The 19,454-nt window shown below is 37.8% G+C and overlaps 1 protein-coding gene across 4 annotated transcripts in view; it reads right to left on the bottom strand.

The window, feature by feature from the left end:
- The window catches only part of LOC127448350 (N-chimaerin), a 106,308-nt gene extending 90,790 nt beyond the window's left edge, over positions 1-15,518 (bottom strand). Inside the window, exons 1-3 of one of the 4 annotated variants that reach the window (XM_051710809.1) lie at positions 15,504-15,518; positions 3,105-3,143; positions 778-833 (exon numbers count right to left, since the gene is read on the bottom strand). Coding sequence is in view for 3 of the 4 variants with exons in the window: in XM_051710805.1 (XP_051566765.1) it covers positions 778-833; positions 3,105-3,143; positions 12,023-12,047 (120 nt within the window). In the remaining variant the exon portion in view is untranslated. The other 3 variants (XM_051710806.1, XM_051710808.1, XM_051710805.1) reach the window with 3 other exon arrangements.
- Between the last annotated feature and the right edge of the window lie 3,936 nt (positions 15,519-19,454).

Genomic DNA, 19,454 nt, shown 5'->3' with positions numbered 1-19,454 from the left:
CTTCATCTGGTGAATATTTAGACTAATAAAAGCTTAATTTGGTAAATATTTACATTTAGAGCATTGTAACTGAGCCAAAACTCCATCACCAACACTGTTTATGGACTAATTCACTATTATTAATGTGAAATATTATAAAAAAGACATATGACAACTGACAAGCGATCGCTGATGATCTACTGTTGCTATATTATTGCTCACAGTTTTTAGACAGGGCTCGACATTAATGCTTGTCTGGGACAAGTGGATTTCTTTAAGGAATTTTACTTGCCTGACCAAACAAGTAGCCTGATTAAAATGTCAATAATGAAAAAATAACCAGCCTGAAATTAATATCTATATACACTGTATAACTGGGTACAGAGCGCAACAGTCGGGTTCTAAAAGAAAAAATCCAATTAATATTTTCCATAGACTAATTGATTTTTACTGATAACTTACAAACCTTTAAAGTCAGACCTACTGTGAGATCCCCCCCCCCCCAATCTACATAAAATGATATCCACAACCCCCATTGACAGACATATTTTGACTGCCCCCATACTAGGTTTGGAGCCCCTCCCCCTCTAAATGTCTGCACACGTCTCTGTGACTAACCTCAAAAAAATGATTCATTATGATTAGTAATCACAGAAAACTGTGATTGGTCCATCTTGACCAATTCAAACAGAATAATTACTATTTAGACCCATCGCACCTGACCAATCAGTGACAACATCCAGGCTGCTAACCCCTACTCATTTTCGGAGACACTTGCCATTCAATCCACTTACTCACCTCAGATGTGCAGGTGACTCTGCGTGGATGTGGCGCCTCCTGCTGGAGCTGGTACACTATTACAACAAAAAAGGACAAGCATTTCAGGAGAATTATACACTACCAGCAAAAAGTCAGAACACACTTGGCTGAATTTATGTTTAAAATAAATGAATGAATGAATAATAGTGTCTACTATACTAATTTAAATTATTTAAGCATATGCCTTTAGGTCTAGTATATATATTTTTTTACAAAACTAAAATTTTTATCATTTGTCTTTTTTAATGGATGAAGCTGGAGTGGATTGTGAATGAAAATCAGCCAACAAGTGTCCAGGGTGACTACTTCGAAAAGGCTGAAATAATAATTAAGAAAAAAGTGTAATGTACTTCCATTTGTTTTGATGACTATATTCTTATTTTAAAATGTGAAAAGTATAATGAAAAATAATTAATGAGTAGTGTGTCCACACTTTTGACTGTGTGTGTATATATATATATATATATATATATATATATATATATATATATATAAAACAATATTTAAAATATATATTATGTAAGCCAAAATATTTCCAGCACATGATATTTAAGTGGATATTTCTTTATAATGTGCCCATACTGTTTGCAAAATGCTGTTAAATGAAATAACGTTTGTACAGTTGAAGTCAGAAGTTTACATACACCTTAGCCAAATAAATTAAACTCAGTTTTTCACAATTCCTGACATTTAATCATAGAAAACATTCCCTGTCTTAGGTCAGTTAGAATCACTACTTTATTTTAAGAATGTGAAATGTCAGAATAATAGAAGAGAGAATGATTTATTTCAGCGTTTATTTCTTTCATCACATTCCCAGTGGGACAGAAGTTTACATACACATTCCCTTCAAATTGTTTAACTTGGGTCAACCATTTTGGGTAGCCTTCCACAAGCTTCTCACAATAAGTTTCTGGAATTTTGGCCCATTCCTCCAGACAGAACTGATGTAACTGAGTCAGGTTTGTAGGCCTCCTTGCTCACACACACTTTTTCAGTTCTGTTCACAAATTTTCTATCAGATTGAGGTCAGGACTTTATGATGACCACTCCAATACCTTGACTTTGTTGTACTTAAGCCATTTTGCCACAAATTTGGAGGTATGCTTTGCCCATTTGGAAGACCCATTTGTGACCAAGCTTTAACTTCCTGGCTGATGTATTGATGTTGCTTCAATATATCCACATAATTTTCCTTCCACATGATGCCATCTATTTTGTGAAGTGCACCAGTCCCTCCTGCAGCACAGCACCCCCACAACATGATGCTGCCACCCCCATGCTTCACGGTTGGGATGGTGCTCTTCGGCTAACAAGCCTCACCCTTTTTCCTCCAAACATAACGATGGTCATTATGGCCAAAAAGTTCAATTTTTGAATATTAAATATTAAATATTTGTCCTCATGTGCTCTAGCAAACTGTAGTCTGGCATTTTTATGGTGGTTTTGGAGAAGTGGCTTATTCCTTGCTGAGCAGCCTTTCAGGTTATGTCAATATAGGACTCATTTTACTGTGGATATAGATACTTGTCTACCTGTCTCCTCCAACATCTTCACAAGGTCCTTTGCTGCTGTTCTGGGATTGAATATTATACTTGCACACTATTGTTTGTACAGATGAACATGGTACCTTCAGGCATTTGGAAATTGCTCCCAAGGATGAACTAGACTTGTGGAGGTCCACAATTGTTTTTCTGAGGTCTTGGCTGACTTCTTTTGATTTTCCCATGATGTCAAACAAAGAGGCACTGAGTTTGAAGGTAGGCCTTAAAATACATCCACAGGTACACCTGAAATTCAGTACACCTCCTATCAGAAGCTAATTGTCTAAAGGCTTGACATCATTTTCTGGAATTTTCCAAGCTGCTTAAAGGCACAGTTAACTTAGTGCATGTAAACTTCTGACCCACTGGAATTGTGATAGTCAGTTAAAAGTGAAACAATCTGTCTGTAAATAATTGTTGGAAAAATTACTCGCGTTATTCACAAAATAGATGTCCTAAATGACTTTCCAAAACTATAGTTTGCTAATATTAAATCTGTTGAATGGTTAAAAAATTAGTTTTAATGACTTCAACCCAAGTGTATGTAAACTTATGACTTCAACTGAATTTGCTCCAGAAAAGATCATATATTCTTCTTTTAGTATTATATTCTGCTGACATATATTTCTGCTAACTACAAAGTAGTGTCTACCACAAAATACTACTTACACAGTGCTATTATACATTATTAATAAGTATAAAAACATTATATTATATGATTTAAAAATATTATATTACATATGTATTAAAAAGTCCACTTACAATAGGATTTCCACACAGGGGGTCTGTACTCATCATTATCTGTGAGAAATAAGACATATTATTCAATTAAAAATATCCATTCGCATGACATTAAGATGACATTCATTGGAAAGTCAAGCTAGTAGAATATACTGTATATATACACTTTTATTAAAGGCACTTAAACAATCTCAGCATTACGCTTCTCTCGTGTATTGAAGGAATAAATGTTACACCTTGTGTGCAAAGAACAAAACAGCACTATACACCAGCAGTGTCTGAATATTTACATTTGAGCAGATGATCAAATCCATGATTTCTATCTGTGTCCCGTGATCTGGCATTTTAACACCTCACAGGAACTCAGTGTTCGCGTTGTGTGGACAGTGCCATACTGCACTGGTGGTGTGACAGCGCCCTCTGCTGGATACTACAGTCAATGCACTCAAATTTGCAGTATTATTTGCATGATTTATACAGAGCTTGCACACGTGTTTATGGTAACTTAGGGTAATTTTCTTTTCTTTTTTTTTTCACTGCGATTCTCTTCCATTTATCTTATGATGAAAGCAGCAGAGGAAGTGTAAAAACAGAGCACAGTCAACAGCAGAATACAAATTACAGGAGGGGTTGCACATCCACATAAACATCTAGGCTTCATTTATCACATGCATTTACACTCGCAACACTGCCGATGAGAGGGACAACCAGAAATCAAAACGTCAAAAGTCCAGTTGCGCAAATGTGTTTTCTTTTGGTTTTGTATGTTGGTTTCTAACAGCTAGTTCAAAACACTCTTAAGTTAGAATATTTTTTGTAAATTCTTCCATCCAAAGTAAATTTTCACTTTAATTTTGTTTTTGTTATAGCTCTTGGGTAAACAAGCGAACATCATGGCATACATTCAGGCAAGGCTCAACTAACTTTTTAGGACAAAGGTATTCTTCATGAAAGTGTTGTCACTTGTGATTTAAATGTAATACATTTATCAAATGTATTCATTACAATATTTGTCGGCCAAAACAATTTGTGCACATTGTTGTTTCTGTTTTTGGTGTTTCATGAATTGTTCTGTGCCTCCTAACTCATTCATTTCCACTGAAAAGCCTATAATCAGCTGATTAATGCAGGCGTCGAGACTTTGTTTGGTGTTTATGATGGTGACAGGAAAAAACGTCCCCCCAATGTTCACGTTAAACCTATGTCACTGGTTTACAGCAGGTTCCATTATGACAACTTACCCCATATAGTGTGACAACATGCACCGCTGTTCAGGCAAGTTGTCACAAAAGGGCAACGTGTGTTCAATGAACTGTATCTTTTCTTCCTGGGCAAAAACAGTGCAAATATTCAATAGCTTTTATTGTAGCCAAGACTTTAAGATATGCGGATATGCAGACATTTACTTTACAAAACCCGGTGAATTTCAGGCTTGTTTATAACTAAAAGTCCTGCGTTATGCACTAAATCTTCATTTGTTCTGGTTATTATTGGGATTTTGGTTGTACAACAAACAGGGATTTTAATCCTTTTAAACTCTTGCAGCCTCAATGTCTGTGCCCGTCACAGCGAGGAAAGAATAAGAATTTCTTTAACAGTCAATAAATCAGTTTTAAAAACTTTTGTCCGATTAATCGGTTAGCGACCTTTCCCACCACCTTAGTTATCGTATCGGCAAAATTCTCTATCGGTCAACCTCTATGGTCTACCCTATATATAGGCCTAAGTCATAATCACAGACAATTAAAGGAATAGTTCACCCAAAAATGAAAATTTGCTGATAATTTACTCACCCTCAGGCCATCCAAGATGTATCTGAGTTTCTTTCTTCATCAAAACAGAATTTAAGATTTTTAGGATTTCATTTCAGGCCTCCTCCTCTAAACAATGCAAGTGAATGTTCTCCATTTTTTGACGGTCCAAAATGCATATTTAGGGTGCATCAAAATAATCCACACGACTCCAGTCGACAAATAAAGTTCTTCTGAACCCAAACGATTGATTCTTTTTAGAAAACAATACTTATATACTTTTTAACTACAAATGTTCGCTTCCGTACATCTCTGTGACGCACGCTCATGAGAGGGATGACGTAAGCTCGTTGGTAAGGTCATGCGTCACGTGGAGGAGGAGGCAGGAAACGCATCATTGTTTACAAGAGAAGGAGTGCTGTACAAAAGTTTAATTGTCTTTGCTGTAGATTTGTATTTGTTTTAGTGTATTGTTCAAAATGGTCGTTTGGCGTGTGTATCCTGGATGCTTCAACCTTCAGAAACCCCAAAGAAAATGCACGCCGGGAAAAATATTAACTTTTCATCGATTGTCTATACATGATCATGAGCGATGCAAGCTCTGGCTTATCGCGCTGAACCTGGATATCAGTACACACCTACATTCTCTCAAATATTGGAGGGTGTGCAGTGAACATTTTACCCCTGAGAATTTCAGACCATCGAAAGAAACAAAGGGTCGATATCTGAATTCATCGGCTGTGCCTGTGCTATTTTTCCAGCGAACTCAGGTATGTGTGAAAACTTTGTCATGTCACGCCTCCCTTGGGCTCGGCACCTCCCTCAGCGCTCCACACCTTATCACCCGATTTCTAATTCACCGCACCTGCACTCAATTCACTCGCTCATCACTGCCTGCATAAATAACTCACCTTCACGCCACTTCACTGTCAAGTCTCACACAAAGGACTCGCAGTGTTTATTACCTGTCTGTATTTGCTCTTGATCTTCGTCGATATCGGTTTAGTGCTTACCCTGTTGTTTTGCCTGTTACCTCTTCTTCAGTTTGTGAAGCTTCTCTTCTGTGTGATATCACCTGTACCATTGATCTCACTGTGTAAATCCTGTGAATCTCAATAAACGCTTTCACACTTGGTTTCACTAACTACAACTTATGTGGCTTGAATTCCTGACATTCATATAGCCTATACATTTCTGCTAAAGAAAAAGCACAAGTAGATAACGCAATGGCATTGCTCCGAAATAAAGGATGATTATTTACTGCAGTAATGTTTTATTTTTTTTATTATTATTTGGAAATTATGTTTTTTTTATTTTATATTGTTTTGAAATTGTTTTGGTCTGTGGTCTGTGCAAGTTTCTCTTGTAAACAGACACGTTTCCTGCCTCCTCCTCCACGTGACGCATGACCTTACCAACGAGCTTACGTCATCCCTCTCATGAGCGCGCGTCACAGAGATGTACAGAAGTGAACATTTGTAGTTAAAAAGTATATAAGTATTGTTTTGTTTCTTAAAATAATCAATCGTTTGGGTTCAGAAGAACTTTATTTGTCGACTAGAGTCGAGTGGATTATTTTGATGCTCCCTAAATATGCATTTTGGACCTTCAAAAAATGGAGTACATTCACTTGCATTGTTTAAAGGAGGAGGCCTGAAATGAAATCCTAAAAGTCTTCAATTCTGTTCTGATGAAGAAAGAAACTCATCTTGGATGGCCTGAGGGTGAGTAAATTATTTTTGGGTGAACTATTCCTTTAAATTAGTTCTAGATTCTATATAATTCCAGATTGATGTAGGTCAGTATATAAACTAGGGATATGCGAAACTAGTCGACTAAACGGTTCTGATGCTGCTAGTCGACACTGGAAGTAATAGTTGGCAGTATTACACAGGCATACACTGTATGCCCACCTACCTTTCAAAAGATTTTGCGTATGCCCACCTAAAATGAGTGATGATACGTATGGCCACCAGAACAGCGAGGAGGCTTTTGACCCAAAACTTTTAATTATACTGAGTTGAAGCCGCAGCACCGTTGAGTGAATTGTGATTATTTTATTTATTTTATGCCCCTTTTCTCTCAATTTGGAATGCCCAATTCCCACTACTTAGTAGGTCCTCGTGGTGGCGCGGTTACTCACCTCAATCCGGGTGGCGGAGGACAAGTCTCAGTTGCCTTCGCTTCTGAGACAGTCAGTCCGCGCATCTTATCACGTGGCTCGTTGTGCATGACACCGTGGAGACTCACAACATGTGGAGGCTCATGCTACTCTCCGCGATCCACGCACAACTTACCACACGCCCCACTGAGAGAGAGAACCACTAATCGTAACCACGAGGAGGTTACCCCATGTGACTCTACCCTCCCTAACAACCAGGCCAATTTGGCTGCTTAGGAAACCTGGCTGAAGTCACTCAGCACACCCTGGATTCAAACTCGTGACTCCAGGGGTGGTAGTCAGCGTCAATACTCGCTGAGCTACCCAGGACCCCGTGAATTGCGATTATTATTATTTTTTAAATAAGTATACAGAGAGATTCTCTCTTAACCTGCACAGAGAAGCGGGACCATATCTGAAGGCATGGGCAAGATAGACATTTCGACTCAGCTGAGCTACCAATCAGAACGTTCGGTTGGATATTTTCTAACCAATCATATTTTCTGTTTCAGTAAGGGGCGGGACATTTCTTGCGTCCATGGTGAAATGCTGATGAGCCTGCAGCACTGGAGTCACCACAATTTGTGCTGTATATTAACTTCACTGCTAAAAGTGAAAATATTAATGCATTTAAATAAATAAATTCACAGTATGCCCACCTCTTCAGTCACTACTACACCACTGCTAGTCCGTTCATATTTTTCCCCATTAAACTGTTCAATATTTTTACACATTTACGTTTGGCTTCATATTTTTCAGAGGCTGCACTTACATTAGTATCATATTAATGTTACACATTTTAAATATCATTAATAATACAAATATTATTTTAAAAAGAGGATATATGGAGCAGATACAAAGTATCAGTTCACCTCAGTCTGTGCGTGCTTCTTCATCTCTCACTCACGGTGCGTGCAGGAAAATGTCCTCTCGCTACACAAACTCAGCAAAGTAGCTATATAAATCACTTTGGTGGTGGTGTGGGAGTGGATTTCCGAAACGTTGGGTTACAAGTCGCTATGGATGTTTTCACATTTGAGTCTTCTTTAAATCTGTGCATGCTTGTATGTTATTTTCCCGCCGAGTGGGCTTTTTCAAGCGCAGGATAGCCGCCTTTTTTCTCTCGTAGATTTGGCTTAAGCCTACCTGTTGATTATTTTCAACAATGTCCTGACTGTTTTAATATGGTAAGTAACTTTTACTTGGTGATTTCCATTTAGAACAGGCTTTTAATGGTTGTTCCATTGATCCTGCACTATTCATTCAATTGTTTTCAATAAATATGCCTGTATTCGCTAACGTTGATTTAGTGAATGCGTGTCATGTTTTATATTTAATGTACAATGATCATAATGCAATGCAAGCATGTCGCAGATAAATGCCCCTTTTCAGCGGAATTTAGCGTCGAATTTGGAATAGATTAAGTATTTTAATGGGTCACAAACACATTTTTTTGACTGTTTTCTGAAGGTTGGTTTCTTTCCAGACTAGTCGACTCCAAATTTTTTGTTTAAACGTCAGTGAAATTAATTGTTCTGCACATCCCTAGGATAAACCCTATTTTATTTGTTTTTGGGGATAATGTCAATACTAAGACCTAAACAGCACAATCAAAATCACTTTTTATTTTTAACCAAATTCACCCTAAATATATTTTCACATAGTAGGTCTGAATGAATGTCGAAAGCAATCGTTGCACCGTTAATACTAATACACCTCTTAATAGCTCTTGAGAGTGTTCATTCCAGAATGAACGGTACTGTAGCAGGAAAACCCTGCTGTAAGCAGCACTTCATGAACAATAGCCTGAAGGAGAGGGAGAGGCCCTTCACATCACTACACAAACTCACTCTCACTCTCTGAGGAAGGACCCACTGACAGCTTCCTCTTCCTTTCACAGAAACATCCACAATAGAGATAAACTCTGTATTATGCTCCTCACACAAAAGGTACTTCTAAGATTTAAGCGTTTCAATACATTCAATGCATCATTTAAATAAAAAGAATGTGCAGTATGAGTCTGCAAAGAGTCAAAAACCTGAGATGGAGAAGAGTTTGACACGTTCAATTGGGTAGTTTGGGTAGTTGATGTCATGAATGTCGATGACTTTTGTTTTTTATCAACATCCAAGATTTTAGGTTAAAATGGATATGTATAAGGGAAAGTGTATTTACAGGGTTCCCACTCTTTCCGTCCAATGAATTTCCATGACTTTTCCAGTCATTTTTGATTTCTGGAAACAAATTTTTAAAATCATTTTGATTCAGACTGATTCACTAATGAATCAATCAGATCGTTTTTTAAACTATTTTGACCGAATAACTGCAAAGAACAGACTCAAATGAAGGATTCGCTTACAAATCAGACAATGCTTTGTGTGATAAAAAATATTATCACAATATTTTTTTCATACTGCTCAATATCAACTTCCATGATTTTTCCATTATTATTAAAGGAATATTCCAGATTCAACACAAGTTAAGGTCAATCAACAGCATTTATGGCATAATGTTGATTACCACAAAAATTCATTTTGACCTGTCCATCCTTTTCTTTAAAGAAAAAGCACAAATGGAGGTTACAGTGAGGCACTTACAATGGAAATGAATGAGGGACAATCCGTAAATGCTAAAATATTCACTGTTTCAGAAGTATAGCCAATAAACAATACACATGTTAACATATTACTAATATATTACTTTTCTGTGTAAATATATATCCAGTTTTACAACTTTGCTGCCATGACAACGTAATACCGTAAACCCTAAATTGTCCATCAAAAACGTAGATTTTAGCAACTTCAAACAGCTCAAATAATACATGAGTTTTAACAGGAGAATGAATGTAAGTGCTTTTATAAAATTATAAGCTTCACATTTCTGTTTAAACCCTCCAAAAATTGGCCACATTCACTTCCATTGTAAGTGACTTACACACTCTAATCTCCATTTTTGCTTTTTTTAAAGAAAAGGAGGAACAAGTCAAAATTAATTTTCGTGGTAATCAATATTATGCTACAAATGCTGTCCATTGAGCTTAACTTGTATTGAACCCGGAATATTTCTTTAAGACTACTCATTTCTAGGCCTAAACTTCCTTGATATTTTTAGGTTTTCTGTGGCCATGGGAATATGTATTAGGCCAAGGTGATGTTAAATTTGATAATTTTTAATCACCTTGTGCCATCATTAGTTTCTTGATTTTTTTATTTTAAATAATTTAAATGATAATAAAAAAAAACAACAGAAGGCAAAAAAAAAAAAAAAAAAAATCACCTAAAACATGCACTTTCCCTAATTCATTAACCGAAAATTGTGATGTTAATAAATAATAATAAAAAAACAGGCATATTATGCATCAACAACATACACTGGCAGCCACAATTTTGGAATGATGTACAGATTTAGCTGTTTCAGAAGGAAATTGGTACTTTAATTCACCAAAGTGGCATTCAGCTGGTCACAAAGTATAGTCAGGACATTACTGATGTAAAAAACAGCACCATCACTATTTGAAAAAAATCATTTTTGATCAAATCTAGACAGACCCCATTTCCAGCAGCCATCACTCCAACACCTTATCCTTGAGTAATCATGATAAATTGATCATTTGGTACTAGAAAATCACTTGCCATTATATCAAACACAGTTGAAAGCTATTTGGTTCATTAAATGAAGCTTAACGTTGTCTTTGTGTTTGTTTTTGAGTTGCCACAGTATGCAATAGACTGGCATGTCTTAAGGTCAATATTAGATCAAAAATGGCAAAAAAGAAACAGCTTTCTCTAGAAACTCATCAGTCAATCATTGTTTTGAGGAATGAAGTCTCTAACAAGGACAGAAAGAGATGTGGAAGGCCAGATGTACAACTAAACAAGAGGATAAGTACATCAGAGTCTCTAGTTTGAGAAATAGACGCCTCACATGTCCTCAGCTGACAGCTTCATTGAATTCTACCCGCTCAACACCAGTTTCATGTACAACAGTAAAGAGAAGACTCAGGGGTGCAGGTCTTATGGGAAGAATTGCAAAGAAAAAGCCACTTTTGAAACAGAAAAACAAAAAGAAAAGGTTAGAGTGGGCAAAGAAACACAGTCATTGGACAACAGATAATTGGAAAAGAGTGTTATGGATCTTAACCCCATTGAGCTTTTGTGGGATCAGCTGGACTGTAAGGTGTGTGAGAAGTGCCCGACAAGACAGCCACATCTATGGCAAGTGCTACAGGAAGTGTGGGGTGAAATGTCACCTGAGTATCTGGACAAACTGACAGCTAGAATGTCAAGGATCTGCAAAGCTGTCATTGCTACATGTGGAGGATTTTTTTATGAGAACTCTTTGAAGTAGTTTAAGAAGTTCTGAAAAAAAAAAATTCAAAATGTAATAGTCATTTTTCACATTATTAATGTCCAGACTATACATTGTGATCAGTTGAATGCCACTTTGGTAAGAGCAAAATCTGTACATTATTCCAAACTTTTGGCCGCCAGTGTAAATTTATCTCAACATAGGATTTTGACAGGACATGTACATGGTCTCTGATGTTGGATACAGCCTCAAACACTTAAAGGAGCTGGATGGTCCTGTATCATAAATGTAAAATGAAAGGAGAGTGACATGAAGTTTTTTAAAGCAGAAATAATCCAGGTAGTCTCCCAAATAATATGAGGTTATAATAGCACACATAACAATTACAAAAGAATTAACAAAACATTGTTTAAAATAGTTTTAGATGGAGTATAGCATGTTTCATGTCAACTGCCCATTTAATGCTCATTTATTTGATCGGCTCCAATAATCATTTATCTGTTGTCATGGTCCTTCAGTTTACAGTCGGTGAGAACACTCACTAACTATAGTGTGATCACTTCAACAAAACACATACTGGAAATAAAGGGTTAAAATTAGAAGAATACCCTGACATCACCCTTTCAGTGCGTTTAATAGCAGAATAATGTGAGACTGCGAATGAAGTCTAAGTTTTTGTGAACACATGAGCTTTGTTCTGCATGCGTTTACACACTCACATTGCGATCTGACGCTGTTGTTCATTTAAAAACGATCGACTCACCAAACACATGGATGGCCATTGCTTGCAGTGATCCCGATGGACAAAGGTTTTAACTACTGACACAATCTACCTTTTATCCTGATATCCATGTGGAATGTGCCTGATAAATATCCTTATATATTCTCAAAACAGCGGCTTTTGATGTCCAATGTCCAAGCTGTTGTCGAGCTTAACTTTGATCTCTACCGAGTCCAAAGACAACAACTGAACACCAACGACTGAATATTCACTTGTGATCACATATGAGTCCCGTATGAGCGCGCCGACAGATCCTGACGTACAAATGTAGTGAACGCTCTTGAGCTCCGACTTACTCCTTACATCCAAACACCGAAATCGCCATCTTGTGAGACCACATGACCTGATCCACACACTCACACGCGCGCTCATCCTCAGGGGCTGCAGACTCCACATGGCGCGTTACCATGGAGACACCCTTATTCTGTGAGGAGGCGATGCTCTGCGGGGTAACAGGTCAGGTCGAACAGGTTTTTTCTTCTTCATTTATATATATATATTACTTGGAAACTTTTTACCAGGCTGCCATTTATCATTTATTTAATTTTTGGTACTTTTCAAAGTTTTAGCCTTGTCCCAGAGCCAGAATTTTAATATTAAACAATGAAAGTCCATTTTAAAAATACAAATGATTACATGTTTAAAACTATAAACAGAAGGTCAAATAAACATAAACTATTTCTATATTTATTGTGTGAAAAAGATTTCAATCTTTTTTTTTTTATTCTTAAACAACAACTGTCTCACAGTTGTGGCATCATTTCAATGACAACACACAAAATGTCAAAAGTTAATGTACTAGAATAAATAAAAAAAGTAAATAGCCTATCACTTGTGACTTGTGAGCAGAATATTTTTATTGGGCGTTATTTCCAATCAAGCTGTAATTTTGCCTAACTATGCAAAAAGTGTAAAATATGATTTAATTGTGTGTATTTATGATACATAAAATGTTAGTTATGAAATTAACCAAAAGAAAACAAAGGAGTTGGTCATTTTATTTCAAAAACATTAAAGATGTCATTTCTGAGAGTCTCGTGGCGCCATGCAGGGGTCGGATGTGTGAACGGCGAGCTCTGCGCACTTTGCTAGTTTTTAATTATTTTTCATAGAATTAAAGAATTTGGGGGGGTAATGTGTCTGAAAAGAGCAACATCCATGCCACCATCGAAAAATCAAGCAGAGATAGCAGTGCGCGTCTCTTCTCTCACCAGAATGCCTGCGTGATCCACGAAATGGGCAAAAGAAAAAACTAGTTAAAATACCTCCTGATAGAATCCTGAGAGAATAATGGCACCAATGAAGCACTCCGTGCGCTGGTTTGCCATCACTTAGTTGGGGAACATTGTCTTATTCCAGCCCCCTCGTTCTGCGGCTGGGCACACCGGTCCATGCATGATCCCCTGCACCATGAGCAGCGCTTCAAACGGGGAGGGGAGAGAGAGGCAGAGGCCATTCTTACACTGCCTTATTCATATGCATTTTCCCAGAATGACACAGAAAAAGGCAATAGGTACGAAGGGGACCATTTTCTTTCCTTACCGTCCAACAACAAATTTCCACACACAGCGTTTTTTTAATGGCGACCGTTCACAACGCGCATGGTTTCTCGCACACGTTGTTCATCAGAAAATGGCCGACAAGTGAGGCCTCAGAGCATGTCTGACGAGACTCACGCTTTCGCTCAGGGGTGTGTGACAAACAAGAGGAGGATTCCGGTGTCCGTTTGCACTCCTATATTCTCAGACACAACCCCGATATCCCAAATGGCTCCAGCACACCAAATCTGGAGGCCACAGAACTGGAACAAGTGGGGATAATGCCTCGTGGTGAGAAATTGGGAGCCTCGATGAAGCGCCGTTGTCCTCGTCGGTCCCTTGTAATGTTTGGAAAAAAAACACATTGAAACTGCTCTGAAATTTACTCTACTCGGATGGTGTCCCATAGCGATCATATGTAGCTCGAGTTCCACCATACTGACCTTTATGTACATATTTGACTAATGTTCTCAACTCCTTAATAAATGCTTCATATGTGTCCACTTTACTTTAAGGTACATTTCATAGCTTACTAATATTGTATTATTGTTATTAAGCATTTATAACATGTGAGGTAAAAAGTAAAGTTACCCTTTATGCATGTTGGAGCTGCTGACACGGTTCTACTCAGCCGTCATTGAGTCTGTCCTGTGTACATCTATAACTGTCTGCTTTGGTTCAGCCACCAAATCAGACATAAGGAAACTACAACGGACAGTCAGGACTGCTGAGAGGATTATTGGTGCTCCCCTGCCCACCCTCCAAGAACTGTTCATCTCCAGAGTGAGGAAACATGCAGGTAGAATCACTCTGGACCCCACACACCCTGCCCACTCCCTCGTTGAACTGTTCAAACAACTTTGTAATAATATAAATACATATCTCATGTACATATGTAAATCCACATATTTAATTCAATAACTGTACATACCCCTACCATGTACATATGCCATTCTGTTATATGTCCTATAATTTGTATGTCTGTTTATACTCTTACCTTGTTTTATATTCTGTGTCTCACTGTAATGTTCTGTGTGCACTTGTTTCACATATCACCAAAAAAATTCCTTGTGTACATGAGAACACTTGGCAATAAAGCTCATTCTGATTCTGATGTTGTTATAACAGCACAATAATCATTTATAATATATTTTAAATGACTTATTGGTCATTAATGAACTCCTTTTATAATCCCTTAACAAAGGAATCATTAAAGACACATTTATTGGCTTGACAGAAGTTGAAATGGAGCAGTGTCTCCCTGGTTACATTCAACTGGGTCAAAACACATCCTTGAACAGAGAATAATATGTTAAAAAAGTCTTAATCGAAATGCATTTTCTACCCTTTCTTTACCGTGTAGTACCTTGTAGTATTGGTTTAAGTGTAACCAACTTCCCAATACGTTCCCCAGATGGTTTGTGTCATCCTGACCTGACAGAAACGTAAGTGAGGACGCACACTAACAGGAAATTAACACAATAGCCACCCAGCGGTAATGCTCAGAGGACAGCCCTTGACACCACATTTATTGTTCAGCCCTCATTTCCTGCTGTTGAATAAAAATAAATATACTAGAGTTTGCTGAATATGACAAGACTGAAAAGAGGTAAAAGCCGTGTCATGTGTATTGGCTGGAGTAATAGTTAATTTAGAACAATGATTACCCTGAACTGTGTTCTTGTAAGTACACCTCTTCTTTCCAGCTAATTTAAAACTGGACTTATGTCGGAAATTGCTTGCTCAGATGATGGGCATCTTGAACTCCTTTAAGCTCCTTTAATTTACTTGTTATTAAATTATGATCTAATCAACAAGTGCAATGAACAGATCATATCCTACAGTAAATGTCCAGAAGCACTGAATGGTCAGTACACTCACACTATCAGGAGAGCAGTGATCCATAGCCCTGGGAAATCCCTCTCAGTCCAGTCACAATGATGGCTCATGGTTGACCAAACAAGATGTTGAGTGACCAATAATACACCCAAAAACTGCTCTTAGGTAATTGATGAAACAATTCCAGGAAAAACCAGCAGAGGGTGCAGCACAACTCCTGAGTAATGACATCCGATACCCAAACGAATCGTTCTTTTCAGCTGGTTCTTTTTAATGTTTTGGTCGAACCGATTCTCAAGGCATTCGTAAAACACTTGACTAAGCGGAACTTTGAGAGTAGAACTGTGAGATGTGGAACCATAAAGAACAAAACATTAAAGCCTGGTCGAAAATATTTAGTTAAACAGTAAAGCTAAAGCCGGCGTCACACTAGCCGATTTGATCAATGATTTTCAGGTGTGAGCTTCATTTACATACGGAGTTGAGATGAAGTGCGCATTAACGTAAAAAGCACATAAAAACTGTAATGCTGCGTTTCCACTGGCGCTGAAGAAATCCGCTCAAAGCCACTCACAACGCTAGGAAACAGCTTGCTCCACACCGCTATCAATCCCACAATCCACCTCGGCGAATGTGGCACTGGGCTTTCATTGGAATAAATTGAAAATGCTCGCTCAGCTTCGCTGACAACGCACCAGTGGAAACATACAGTTAGAAAAAAAAATCGCTTGATTGGCGAGGCAGAATCTTGTGTTCTCTTCAAGTGACCAATGAGCTTCTTCTTTTATGAAACAGCAAGCTTTGTGGAGATAAATACACAATCACACACTTTTACAAGGTGAAGTTACTCCATGAATCCCACACCTGGCTGGTTTGGTGCATTTGTTTCGGAACCTGGTGTGTTTTTCTTCCTTTGTTCAGTTCGTATAGGCATATATGAACAAGGCTCACAACACTCAGATCTGCTCCAAAACAATCAGTCCGAGATCACCTGGACGGAGAAGAAATCTGTCAGTCAACTCGTCACTGTCAACTCTGCGGCTATATTAGATATAGGTCGATCTTCACGGTCACTTTTTTTTTGGATAGTGGCAGAACAGACACAGGTAGGACAGCTTCACTCTTTCTGTGTGTATGTTTATGTGCAAGTGTGTTTTTGTGTGCGGGTGTGAAAGGGAGAGAGAGAGAGCTCCGTGACAGTTTTGGACCATTTTAAAACATAACCTTGTGAAAGCGAACTGAACTATGAAGAAAATGCAACATTGTAACTATTTTAGCCCCTTTTTCAAAACAAACCAAGCAAGGTACAGGTCTGAAAACGCCCTAAATCACTCTGTTACAATTTTTTATGCTCATGCAGTACTCGTGTTGTTATTTTGGTGAGCTCCAAGTGACAGGGAATCAGATAGCAAGAGAGTGCCATTTAAATCAGATGTGATCTAGGAGATTTTTACAGCTTTATACCATTCATGCCATTTAAAGGTGGAGTAAGCAATTCCTGAGAAAGACTGTTGATATTTGAACTCAACAGTAAAAAAAAACACACTCCTCCCTTCAGTGCTCCTTCAGCAGCTCCGCCCCCCATATTCATGCACACACAACAGTGTTGTGTGCATTGGTCCGATCCACTTTGTTTATTTTCCCATTTCCAGAGCCAGGGATGTGTACAAACACCGGATTTTTGTTCAGTGCACACACAGAACGGACAGCTAGAGGACAGTGAAGAGATATTTGTGGAATTTGATAAAAAGTGTATTGGATTAAAATGACTTTACCTTTGAGAGATGGAAAGCCTATCCCTCACAGCCTTGTTGTCATTCCCATTAAAAATCAAAGATGGCGCTAGCATGAATAAGGTGTGTCTACTGCATTTACGTTGCTGTCACACATTACTGATCTACCAGGAAAAGTATTTAGCTGTGCTGAATAATTATGCAGAAAATATTAAACAAGCATATACTGGGATTATTAGAAGAAATACAACAGAACTGGTGACTGATATGCTACATTACCCTCTTGAATGAAAAATATGGACAATCCGTACACGTTATGTTATTTTATTTATACTACTGGAAAATATGTCCCAAAATGCAGGACTGCACTTTTTTTTCAAACCAAAAGAAAACACGATAATTTCTTTCTTTTTAAAGCTGCATTATGAGCACATGAATGACCAAGCGAAGTCGTATTAACAAGTGGGAAACTCTGAATTTTAGATGATACCCGAGTTTCCGAGTTGGGACATTGCAAGGGGCGTGCTGACATGAAATATTATGGGAAGCAATGATTTTGCTAAATTATTTCAACTTCTGCGCTTTAAAAATTATAATGACACACATTTACCTCTTTTCAGTTTAAAAATATAAAAATATTAATTTATTATATATGACACTTAATGACTCATGATGACCGTTTGCAATTTGTTTTAAGCAAATTTAATAATTTGTGAGATACAATGCATTAATAAATCATATATGTATGTGTATAAGTGATGCAGGTTTGTTATTCACTTATGTTTATTCACTGGTTCAGCAGAAAAAGAGCTTTTACCATTGTTCATTATGTAGGATATTTTATCGATTCACAAAACAGGATTGAAGAAACAGAACATACACACAAAGAATCAAATTCACACTACAAACACTGAATGACTGAGTGAGTGACACACTACAAACATCCAGTGGTCTAACACAAAATGAAAGTATACACACTTACAAATAAAAAATAAAAAAATCCAGACAACAGGAAAGACTTATGAATAGATAAAAAAATAAAATAATATATTTAAAACTACAAATCTCTCTCCACTGCCCCTCCCCGAGAACCCTCCATAAAGGCCAAATAGTTGTCCCATTTTTCAGTAAACACCTCCATGCTACCTAGCCTTCTATACAACATTCCCTCAAATGCCACCCTGCCCATCTCTATGTGCCACTCTCAAAACGAGGGCGCTCCAGCCGACCTCCATCCCCAAAGAATAATTTGTCTGCCAATCATAACACTGGCTAGGACCCAATTTTTTATGTATTTAGCCCCTATATTAATGACCGCCCCATCACCTAAAATACAGAGTCTGGGGCAAAATGAAATTTGAGTTCCCAATATGTCACATAAAATTCTGAACCCTCAACCAAAATTCTTGGATCTTAACACACCACCAAAAAAAATTCATTGTGTCCCCATCTTCTGATTGACATCGCCAGCAGGTGGGTGTGTCTTTAAGACCAAGCTTATACAATCTATTGGGGGTCCCATAGAATCTATGTAAAATCTTGAATTGCATAAGGCGTACCCTTGCATCTCTAGATGTAGACTTGATGTTTTTTAGAATCCTAGCCCACACTCCCTCCTCCAATACCAAGTTTAAATCAATCTCCCATAATCTCCTGAGAGAAGTTGAAGCTCTGTCCCCCAGACTCTGAATTAGCAGGGAGTAATACACTGATGCTTCATGACCTATTCCAAAGGCAGTAATCACCACACCCAGTGTATCTGCCAATTTAGGGGGGTGTATGCTACTCCCAAAAATAGTACAGAGCAGGTGGCACAGTTGTAAATATCTAAAGAATTGAGACCTGGGAATCCCAAAATTTTGAACCATATTTTCAAATGATCTCAACCCTCCACTCTCATATAGGTCACCGAGTGTAGTAACCCCCTTCACGATCCACTCTGTCCAGCAGAAAGCGGACTTATTAATACATCGTTTTGGGTTCAGCCATATGCTCGAGGCAACATTTCAATAAATGTCTTGAAATAAGAGAGGGGAACATCTATAGGGAGAGATTGTAGCAGGTAGTTGAATTTTGGAAAACAATTAATTTTAATAACATTAACCATCCCAGTCATAGATAAATGTAATGAAGCCCACCTGCCCACATTGCTCGAAAACCTTTTTATTAAAGGGTCAAAATTAACTCTAACTAAATCACACAAATTTGCTGGGAATAAAATACCCAAATACTTAATGCTCTGTTTGGGCCACTGCAAGTC

The sequence above is a fragment of the Myxocyprinus asiaticus genome, chromosome 11 (assembly GCF_019703515.2).
Source record: "Myxocyprinus asiaticus isolate MX2 ecotype Aquarium Trade chromosome 11, UBuf_Myxa_2, whole genome shotgun sequence".
Lineage (NCBI taxonomy): Eukaryota > Metazoa > Chordata > Actinopteri > Cypriniformes > Catostomidae > Myxocyprinus > Myxocyprinus asiaticus.
Note: the sequence above shows the minus strand (reverse complement) of the source record. Positions and strands in the feature narration are given on the sequence as shown.